The sequence below is a fragment of the Marmota marmota genome, unplaced genomic scaffold (assembly GCF_001458135.2).
Source record: "Marmota marmota marmota unplaced genomic scaffold, marMar, whole genome shotgun sequence".
NCBI classification, from domain to species: Eukaryota; Metazoa; Chordata; class Mammalia; order Rodentia; family Sciuridae; genus Marmota; species Marmota marmota.
Genome location: NW_026000259.1, coordinates 317,339 through 328,970, shown reverse-complemented (window position 1 = coordinate 328,970; position 11,632 = coordinate 317,339). Strand labels below are relative to the sequence as shown.

Sequence of the window (11,632 nt, the reverse complement as noted above, 5' to 3'; positions counted from 1 at the left end):
AATAAAAATATTAAGTTAAATTATTAACTTAATATTAAAAATTAATAACTTCTGTGGGTCAGAAGTATTAACTTCTCTTCACAATCTCTCTGATTGCCACATGAAATCTATTTCCAAACAGAGATATGTATCATAGATACTTCCATAGAACCTTTTTTTAGTTTTTATTTATTGATTGATTTATTTATATTGGGTGGGGGTACTGGGGGTTGAACACAGAGGTGCTTTACCATGGAATTACATCCCCAACCCTTTTTATTTTTGAGACAAGGTCTTGCTAAGTTGCTGAGGGTCTCACTAAATTGCTAAGACTGTCCTCAAACTTGCAATCCTCCTGCCTCAGCCTTCCAAATTGCTGGGCTTACAGGTGTGCGCCACCACACCTGGCCCCATGGAAGCTTTTCTTATCAGTTCCTCCATCATGAAAGTTTTCATTCCCGTTAAAAAGTTTTTTTTTTGTTGTTGTTGTTTTTTGTTTTTTTTTTTTAATTTTAACTTTTGGTAGTGCGGATTGAACCCAGGAGCACTGTACCACTGAGCTACACTCCAAGTCCTTTTTATTTTTTGAGACAAGGCNTTTTTTTTTTTTTTTTTTTTTTTTTTTTTTTTTTTTTTTTTTTTTTTTTTTTTTTAATTTTTTTTTATTGTGGGTTGTTCAAAACATTACAAATTTCTTGACATATCTTAGTGACTAAACCATTATGCATTCTAGAGTGCATCTATTTATATTTTGCCTGTTAAAACAAAGTGAGCTGTGTTAGCTTAGTTCTCTTTTTGAAGTAGCTTATTTTGATTAGCTTGTCACTGTTCACTACTCGGCATGGAAACAAGATGAAATTCCAGTTTTAGGGAGAAGCAATTGATGAACTATTAAATGATCAATAAACATGTCCATTGAAACTGGAATTTTTTTCCTGTCATACTTTGTTAGGAAGGGTAAGAATAGAAACTTGAAGGGACCAAATATCTGCATTTCTAAATTTAAGAAATGGGATGGCAGCAGTGGGGAGGTGGGAGGATTAGATGAATGCCTACTCCTTATTGAAGAGTTACACTGTTAGTGTTTTTATTTTAAATTTTTATCAGTTTGACACAGTCATAATGTAAACAGTCAAGGTTTTACCGCAGCAAATAGAGCCTCAAATAGAGCCTCAGCTTATTCCTCCCATATGTGATTCCCATTTGCCAGAGGTGACCACTGTTTTTCTAGTTATTTGCCTCCATGTTTCTAAGTAACATCCTGTGAGCTTCTTGGATTTTTTTTTAAAAAAGGTACCTATTAATTTCATACCATTGAAGATTTAACATATAGCCTCTGTTCCACATATCCTTCTACTACTTCATTCTTACAGTATAGTTTTATCACAGATTAAAGTTTACAGTATGATTTTAAATATTGTTCTGCTTAACTATGTAGTGTGCTATATTTACTTATGTGATTTTTAAAAATATTTTTTAGTTGTAGTTGGACACAATATCTTTATTTATTTTTATGTGGAGGATTGAACCTAGCACCTCACATGTGCTAGGTGAGCGCTCCAGCGCAGAGCCCCAGCCCCATACTTATGTAATTTTTATTGTCTTGGAAGTTAATGTCTTTATTTTTTATTTTTTTCTCTTTTCCTATGTATCTATCACTGATTCATTCCCAAATCTGCTGGAAGTATTAATGTTTCAAACATACAGATAATCTTAATTTTTACTGGAGACATCCTGCTGAAGTTCTTGGTGTTTTTGCTCCAGTTTGTACTGGCTACCCTCTAGGTTTGCTGCATAGCTGTTGCTGTGTTGTTGTACTTGGGTGCCCTCTGGTTTGAGCTCAGGAATTCTAGTCCTGTATTTGTAGATGAGACCCAAAGATACCAGCTACAGGTCTAGCAAATTAATGTTACAGCTGGGCTAGAACTTTAGCAAACTGATCACTGTTATTTCCTATTGATTATCTTTTCTCCAATATTTTATTATTTCAAGTACACAGAGAAATGGAATGAAATATACAATAAACACTCATATGCCCAGGATCTAGACTATGATTGCCAGCATCATCCATCTATCCAATCCCTGATAATCTCTTAAGTACTTCCTATTAGAATCTACTTTCAGATCATCCCTCATTGATTAGATTTTTAATCCAGACTGAGGAAGCTCCAGTTTTAAATATCTGTGTACCTGCTGCATGCTTAGCTTATGGTAGAAGGAAATGTGAGCTAGCATTTATGTCCTGAAGGGATTCATAACTTAGTCAAGATAGTGGATATGTACAACTTATGAGCGAATGAAGTAGAATGGTATGAGGATATGCTTTCTGGTTTAATATAAAATTACGCACTACTGATGAAAATAACTGCAAAGATATAGGCTTTAAGTGCTAAATTCACTTTTTTTAAAATTATTTTTATACATTAATTAATTTATTTATATTTTAGTTGTAGTTGAACACAATATCTTATTTTATTTATTTTTAAGTGGTGCTGAGGATCGAGCCCAGACCACGCACATGCTAGGCAAGTGCTCTGCCACTGAGCCACAACCCCAGCCCAAATGAAATTCACTATTTAACAACACATATGTATGCCTTTATATGGGGGGGGGGGAAACATGTTATAAATGAGGAATTGAAATATATTCTTTAGCTCAGTGTTTCCTGCTTTCCTTCTCATGTCCCAAATTTTCCTCTAGCACAGGGGTTTGCATGTGAACAAAAAGGGTACAAAGAAAGGAGATAGCATCCTACCTTAGTTCCTTACTGGCTTTAAAACTAATTTGTTCAGTTCACAGCTACTTAATGCATATGAAGAGCATATCCATGTGTGTATGTACATATATAAAATATGAATGGTGGGTGACCTGTTAAGTGAATGAACACTCAGGTTGTAACCTCAATTATATGTATAGATTACCCCCAAAGTCCCAGCATGTTAATTTTTTAAATATATATTTTTTGTACTAGAGACTGAACCCAGGGATACAATCTTGACTGACCTTCATTCCTAGCCCTTTTTATTTTTTATTTTGAGACAGAGTCTTACTTAGTTGCTTAGGGCCTAAGTTTTAGGCTGATCTCAAACTTGCGATCCTCCAGCCTCAGCCTCCCAAGTCAATGGGATTATAGATGTGTGCCCCTGTGCCAGGTGAGTTTTAAACCTATATTCTTAACATTCATTTTCATTTTGCTTTATTATGAAAAGTCAAAAGCTAGCAATTTCCTGAATATAATAATTCATCCATTAAATGAGCGTTAGTTTTTGACCCTCAAAATTATCCTTACTCGTTTTCTTTGAATGCCTTCAGTCAGAAATGGAAGATTGCTTTAAGCTTAAATTTTTATTGATAACCTCGGGACAAATACATTAATAATAATTCCTTATAGATATATAGCATTTTACAATTTTGAAAGAACTTTCACATACACCAATTAAACCCTCACAACATCCCTGTGAGGTAGGCAGGGTAGGTGTTATTTTCTATTACTAATGAGAACAAGGCTCAGAGGTGAAGTAAGGTCACACAGTTGGTAAATGATGGAGCCAGGACTAGAACTTAGGCCTTCTGGTATGCTGCCTCCCTGAGAACATTCAAGTAATGATATCCATGCTATATAATGAAAATTTCTCTCCTATGATGTTGATCAGATCCATTTTTGTAAGTTTTTATATCACCTTTCTCTAATATGCCTAAACATTCAAACTGATAAGACATTTCTTCCCTGTTTCTGGACTATTTCTTAGATGTATCAAGCACCATCCTAAGATGAAACTTACGATTAAGTTTTGAGGATCCTTGGCTACAAATGCTTAGATTATCATATGAAGATTTATTTCAAAAAATTCTGCCTAAATATTTCCATGTCATACATGTCAAACTGAAACCAAACATGCCTGTTTTTATTCTCAAAAGCTTTGTGATCTTTCCCAGTAAGACTTTTATGTATATAAATGGAAAATACGGGGAAGTGTTTAGCAATATTACTGGGAAACCTGTATACAGTGTATCTAAATGCAAGTCACATGACACTAATTTGTTTTCCTTGGCCTTAACAGAAAAGGAGGAGAACCATTATATTCTACTTTCAAGTTTGATCCCATCTCATGTGTGAAATCCTTAGCAACAAGCTATAAAAATGATCTGAATTATACCAATAGGAGGACTCGAGCAGTAGTGACCAAAACATATATGTATGTGGTACGAATAAAACACTTGCTCTTCAGTGGTTCATCTAGGTCCAGTGTAAATTACTTCAAGGCAGATTTTAAGCTATATCATCTCTTTTAAATTTTAAAATGTGAAATATGGTAGAGTTATCAACTTGGAATATGACTGAATGTAAATGACCCCCAAACTACCTTTCAAGCAGACTAAAGCTCCAAAGATACGAAAGGCAAGGGATAAAACCTAGTTTTTCTAGTATGGAGTGAAAAGAGCAACTGCAAAACTGCAGGTTCAAGTGAACCATAGAATATCGAGCATGTTTAAAAACATGAAAATGACCTGTATTATCAGGAATGATATTTTGAAAATTCCAGTTATGACCTTTTTACATTTAAGAGTAATAGGGATGAACCTAAGCCTGTGGGGGATCTAGAGAGGGAGTTGGGATGGGAAGTTAGGGAAAACCAAGAAAAACCTTAAATACATTCATCCCTCCAAAAAATGTTTTCTAAATAGACTTGGTCAAAAAAGTTAGTGACAATTAAAGTGACTATTTTATCTTACAAAACAAAGTAGAACTTTAAATGCAAGTTAGAAATTAATAGATTAGTCCACTGACCAGGCTGTAGAAACTTAAATGTAAGTGCTGCTGTCAATAATACATGGCAGAAAACTGCTTCCAAAAATAGAATTGCTGTGGTAGGACTAAACATTAATGGAACTAAAGAAACAAGTACTTTTGTACTTTAAGCCTAATTGAAAAACATTTGTACTCTTAAAGAAATCTAACAGTTTGAATTAATGTGAAAAATACTGCAGCTACATTTAAGTTTTCTAAGAAAAAAAAATGTTAAGATCTACCATGTTCTAGTACAGTATATCAGCTGAAAACCAACTACACACTTCTTAAATGGATGTAGACTAGACTCTACCCTTTACATAGTATCATTGTCATCATCATCTTCATGTTTCCTCTTCATTGGGTTTGATTCATTGCCTGTGTTCTGTGATGAAACCATGTTGGTGGTAATAAGAATATTTTTGGGCCCAATCATTGAAGGATTAATCAGAACATTTTGAACTGCAGTTGTTGCAGGAACTGTAAACAAAGAAGAAAGCCCCCCACAAACCATGAATTACCCAGAATCCAAAATATACAGTCAAAAGTACACAACAAAGCTGAATGTAATTCTAATAGAAATTTCAGTAGCATGGAGTGCAACTACATCACAGAAGAAACAGGTAATTTACACTGCATTTTGAGTTGAATTAAATTTTTAAAATATTTTATTTTTCATTGGCAAATAGTATGTGATAAGGGTACACTGTGAGGTTTTGATCTGTGTATACATAAAGATTAAATCTAAAATGTATCTAATGCAAAGTTAAAAATGTTTTATTTTTACTACATTAAATTTCAATTAGTACATTGAATTGGTCATGAAAAATAGTACAGGCCTATGTTTAAGGCAAGGAAACATGCTTCTCTTACAGGCCAATATTTATATAAGTTGTTTATTGTATGTAGTTAGGGTTCAAAGGATGTGAAATCTCAACATACATATTAGTAAACTATGCTATATCAGAATTATATTATTCCAAACAATCTATATTTTATGAAGCGAGTAAAACAATTTTCATTTGAATTTATATTTGCATTCTGGATCACACACACATACTCATTACTAAGTTTTATCATTTTGAGCTTTTACTATAAATGCTTGTCCCTGAGGATGCCTTAGATTTATGGATGCTGACGGTTTTTACTTCATTGTATTCTTTTGAGATTCTGATAAGCATGTGGAATACTCTCCCCTCCCCCTGAAAATGTATACACAGGGAAAACTTAACACAATTTTAGAGGATTCATACACCATCTCTGAAGAATGCTGATTTACAGCATTACTGCCAACTTCCTGTTGATATTATATCAGTTTATTTCTTGCCACAGGAACACAAACTGTTCTATAATTGCAATTATTCATGAATTCTGACCCCCACCCAATCGTGTTACCTGGTTTGACAGGAGTGGACTGAGAAGGTGGAATCTGCACCGTAAATCTTTGGCTTGTCACTGACACTGGAGTTGCAACTTTATTTGGGACAGACACTGTTTGTGGGGTTGCTGTAGTTACAATCAACAGATCTTGTTAGTTAGATGAGTTATTTTTCAGACAAATATTCTATACTCCTTAACTTAGACTACCTTCAAAGCACAGAGAACTAGGGTAAAGTGAGAAGGTATCATTAGAAACAAGAGCAAAGTGATTTTTATTTGAAAAAATTGTGGTTCTGGGAATTGGACCCACGGATGCTTGAACACTGAGCTACAACAACCCCAGCCCTTTATTTATTTATTTTTTTAATTTTGACAAAGAGTCTCCATAAGTTGCCCAGACTGGCCTTGAACTTTGTGATACTCCTGTCCCAGTCTCCCAAGTTGCTGGGATAAAAGCAAAGTAATTTTTAAAAAGCTTACAAACTTGTACAGATGCTATAAAATTGGACTTGGGGTATAGCTCACAACTCCAAATTCAGAATAGTATAGTAGTAAAGAATGTGGAGCTTTGGAGCTGGGCGTGCTGGCACAAGCCTATAATCCCAGCAGCATAGGAGGCTGAGGTAGGAGAATTGCCAAGTTTGAGGCCAGCTTCAGCAACTTAGATCCTGTCTCTAAATAAATAAATAAATAGGACTGGGGATGTGGCTCAGTGGTAAAAGTACCCCTGGGTTAAGTCCTCAGTACTCTACCCCATCCCCAAAAAGAAAAGAAAAACTCAGGTTATGGAGTCTACCTGCTTGAGATTGAATCCAGGCTCTATCACCTACAAGCTGGTTTTCCTTGGGCAAGTTCTTCTGCACCTCTGTTTTCTCATCTGTAAAATGAAGAGAACTGTATTTAAATTCATAAAATTCTTATGAGAATTAAGTAAGATAATCCATGTAAAACTCTGCAAACAGCATCTAGTATACAGTAAATACTAAATTTTAGCTACATGAAGCCATGAAGTAGAGTTTACCAGAATGAAGACTCAAATTTTCTGTATAAATTACTTTAGGTGTCATTTCATTTCATTTATTTATTTTTATATGTATATTGTTGATAGACCTTTATTTTATTTTATTTATTTATATGTGGTGCTGTGAATCTAACCTAGTGCCTTACTCTACCACTGAGCCACAACCCCAGTCCTAGGTGTCATTTTTAATATCTCACTTGCTGAGAATTAGATGTCTACTAGCCCATGAAGGTAAATCAACATGCACTTAATAAAAAGAAGCTGATTAAATACATACCTTGGGTCCCCAGGTGGGCAAGAAGTTTTACCTCTTGCCTCTGTAATTTCCCTAATGTGTCATAGGAGTCATATTAGTATCTTATTTCATTCACTAGCATAGAAGTCTTGGCTAACATTTTTTATCCTGGTGAGCATGTGGCTCTTGTGCCTTTTTCCTAACAGGTGTTCAACAAATGTTTGCTTAATGAATGGTTTTGCAATATTTAATATTTTAATTATTTTTTTAGTTGTGTATGAATTCAGTGACTTTGTTTTTATGTGGTGCTGGTATGGAACCCAGTGCCTCACACTTGTGAGGCAAGTGCTCTACCACTGAGCTCCAACTCCAGCCTCACAAGATTTAATATCTATGTTGACAATGCCCTCTCAAGAAATAAATCTGTGGAAGTGTGTCTGTTTCTAATGTTCTCCTTTAGTGATGCAGGCTTCCCATATATCCCTCTGGGACCAGCGGTCTACCCAGGGTGAGAGCTGCTTAAGACAGTATAACTAGCATCATCTCTAGGGACAAAGAGGAAGAATGTCTAAATAGGAGAAGAAAGCCCAAAGGTATCCAGAAATCTGGGTTCCAGTGATTTCTTTCCCAAACAGAATGTGAGATCTTCCTGATATAGCTCCATTTTTAGGCAAGTTTTCTCATATTAAGTAGTCCAGAGAATTTGGTGAAGCTTAATGAAGTAGTATATTTTGTCAAGAAAAAAATTTATAGTTGGTTGATGTTTTCCTGGTTATTATCTTAACGAATTGAAATTTAGGCTTTAGAACTTAATAGATTAGATGTATAAGCCTTAATGTTTATGCAAATAATTTTTAAGAGTAAAACATGCATCTTTAATAACAGTTTGAGTAACACCCTCACTATAGATCTGGAAAAAAAAATAAAGCAGTACAAGAAATGACTAGGAATCAAGACTACAATTGAGACCTGAAGTTGGTTACCTTGCAAGTTGAAATTCAGCCTCAGCAAGTTAGTGAGGTCCTATGCAACTCAGCAAAACAATGTCTCAAAATAAAAAAGGGCTGGGGGTGTGGCTCAGTGTTTAAGAGCCTCTGGGTTCAATCCCTGGTATCAAGATAAAAATATTAGTATTGTCAAGTGAAGTAGCATGCTCCTGTAGTACCAGCTACTTAGGAGGCAGAATCAGGGGGATGCCATGAGCCCAGGAGTTAGAGGACTCCCCATCAAAACAATTAAAAATAAATACATGTGTATCCATAGATAAGAAGTATATGATCAAAAAGTTATGCAGATGATATATGCAAATTTCTACCACAAAGGTCATATGTAGGTATTCAGGAGTGTACACCTGATTCTATACCAGACTGGTTTTAAAATGCTGAAATGTGAATTTATATCTTGAGAATAAGAGATGGTTCATACCTCAAAAAATCAAATTGCTTACACTAGAATTATATGATAACTATAGGACACAAATTATAAGCAATGAGAACCATGAAATTGGGAAAGGGGATTTTTCTGAAAATACTTAAATAATTAGGTTATTTAAGAAACCCAGCAAAAACATGGGGACCTAATTATGTTATTTGTTTTCCTCATCTAAATAATGATGACATTAAAAAATTAAATAATGGTTTCCAAATACCATTCTTCACTAAAAAGAACCAAGTCTCTTTGGAAAAGTAGTTGATTCTAGACCTGACAACAAACTATAAGATGGGCTTTGAACATCTTGTGTTAGAAAGAAAGAAATGTTCAAAGTATGATGGAGATCTACCAAAAAGAATATAGGGCACACGGATTGATGGAGCTTTCACTGACCACTATAGGACAACCAATAAAGGATAATCAGTACATTTGTATTTGTATAGGAAATGGAAATACCACAGCATGAGAGTAAACTCCTGTTTCTGGTATCATAGTTTATACCAACAACAGTGTTGAGCAATGTCCAATTTTATACTCATGGGATTTTATACTCTTATGGGATCAGAGAAACCTTGTGGTTTTCTCATTTTAAAATGAAGTAAAGTATGTTTATAGGTTTGTCAGAAGATGAGTACAATTATGAATGGCAACATACACATGGAAATTTTGAGTCACATTTTTACTTGGATTACAGTTCAAAACCAAGTGCTAAGGCACTTCTTTACAAGCCAGAAAAGCCATTTACCCCTTTTACTCACCTATAGTAGGAGTAGTAGGTCTGCTACTAACAGTACCAACACTTAACCGTGGAACTAGTCTTCCTTGGTTTGACCCCTAGAGGGGATTTAAACACAAGTTAGTTTCAATGTTGTTAAGATTTGATATGGAGACTTAATCAAGAGTGAAACTACAATTATTAATGTGAATTATTAGTGGATAATCCATGACAAGAATGTCTTATTTTTCTTCTATTAGTGTTCTTTAAAATCCAATATTTAATCTCGAGTTTTCACAAATGTATATACATGTACATATCTATGTAAACATAATTATGACTCTTAATTCTCTGTAGTGCTTATCTGAATAGGGATAACAGCTAACTTCCTTGTGATTTTTAATCTTCACTAGTCAATGTCTTAACCCCAAAAGAAATAAAATTCTCTTATAGCAAAATTTCAGAAACAAAGGCAGCCAAATGTGAAGAGAACTAATTTCAGTGGTGGGACAGCCTTAGGTCATATTTCAGAAAGCAGGCCTAATTTATGATGGTACAACATTTACTCTGTTATTAGACCTCACTAAAAAACTATGGTATAGTGTAAAGATGAATAGTTATGAGACCTGGTAATCATTCCTAGCTTTGAAACTGATTCCATAAATAAGTCTAGGCACAGTTTCCTGATGTAAAAAAAATGTCTACTGGATTAGATGAACACTAAAGTTCCTTCTAGCTCTAAAAGTGTTTTAAGATAATAGTAAATTATCTTAACCTTTAATTAGCTGTGTTACCTATACGAATTCGGTTTTTACAAATTCTCCTATCATATTCCACTTTCCAGGGGCTCACTCCTGCTAGACAAGTGCTCTGCCACTGAGCAACATCCCCACCCCCCTGTATCCCACCTTGTTAAAAAGCAAAGTTGACTAAAAGTTCTTACCTTTTTAATTAAGGACTTCAGTCTGTAGTTTGGAGCTGTTAAGCAGTATCTATCAGGTGGCAACCTAGGTCCTGAATATGGCTTAATCAGTGGCAAAGGTGTTTGATTTTTCTGTCTTGCAATATCCAGCAAAAACTAAAGGAAAAAAATCTTCATTAGAACTACAATTTAAAACCTTCTAAGTAAAAATAACTTGAAATAAACATTTGCTCACATCTCTCGGGGGAGGAGAGGTAAATGATTGGTCTGCACGACACTGGATTGCCAGTCTCACATCATCTGCATCAACATTAGGTTTCTTAGCATGGCTTGAATAAATTTTTGCATCATCCAGAATTGTAGTCACATATCCTTTAAGAACAAAAATTTTTTTCTTAAGTACATGAAGACAGCTTAATGGCAACTTGTCTTAGTTCCCACTAATTTCTGGAAAGTTTATGAATTTAGATTTTAATGGCTAATTGTTCTATACATAGGATAAGTTTTTAAACAGATATTACAATGTAAATACTACTACCCCTAGCTTGAGCTCCTTTTTAATGATTGATTTATTTATTTATTTGCAGTATTGAGTGAACCCAGGGCTTCACAAATGGCGCTATCACTGAGGTACATTCCCATCCCTTTTTATTTTGAGACAGGGTCTGGCTAAGTTGCTGAGGCTGGGATCCTCCTGCTTCAGCCTGACAAGTATCTGGGATTACAGTCGTGTGCCAACACACCCAGCATTTTAGTTATTTTTATATTAATAACTCAATATAAGTTGGTTGAAAATATTCTTATAATAAAGTGATTTATTTTTCAAATTCACATATTTGGCAAGTTTTTGGTTTTAACTTACGGAAAGCAAATTCCAGCATTTGATTTATAACTCTTGGTTCATACTCTGTGATTCCCATATCCTTCAAGATCTGTGCCATCACCTGTGGATTCAAATAAAAATGCCAGATGCAAAATCTAGGTATTGGAAATCAAGGCTGAACTGAAGGTAGTTGTTTGTATTTATGAGACAATGTTCCCATTCTCTGGGCTCCAAATTCCTACTTCTCCTTGTCTTCCCAAGTGTCAGTGATCACACCAGATCAGTTATATGCTCTAGCTGAAAACTTTTTTGTTTTTGGCAGGGCTGACAAAAGAAA

General features: G+C 34.7%; 1 protein-coding gene across 2 annotated transcripts in view; it reads right to left on the bottom strand.

Annotated features, from left to right (window-relative positions):
- Positions 1-3,309: 3,309 nt before the first annotated feature.
- The window catches only part of Taf9b (TATA-box binding protein associated factor 9b), a 9,580-nt gene continuing 1,257 nt past the window's right edge, over positions 3,310-11,632 (bottom strand). The window contains exons 2-8 of one of the 2 annotated variants that reach the window (XM_015507511.2): positions 11,335-11,416; positions 10,708-10,844; positions 10,494-10,628; positions 9,594-9,669; positions 6,945-7,025; positions 6,164-6,274; positions 3,310-5,248 (exon numbers count right to left, since the gene is read on the bottom strand). In XM_015507511.2, the coding sequence (XP_015362997.1) occupies positions 5,085-5,248; positions 6,164-6,274; positions 6,945-7,025; positions 9,594-9,669; positions 10,494-10,628; positions 10,708-10,844; positions 11,335-11,416 (786 nt within the window). In that variant the 3' untranslated portion in view covers positions 3,310-5,084. The remainder of the gene's footprint in view (positions 5,249-6,163; positions 6,275-6,944; positions 7,026-9,593; positions 9,670-10,493; positions 10,629-10,707; positions 10,845-11,334; positions 11,417-11,632) is intronic. The other variant, XM_015507512.2, reaches the window with a different exon arrangement.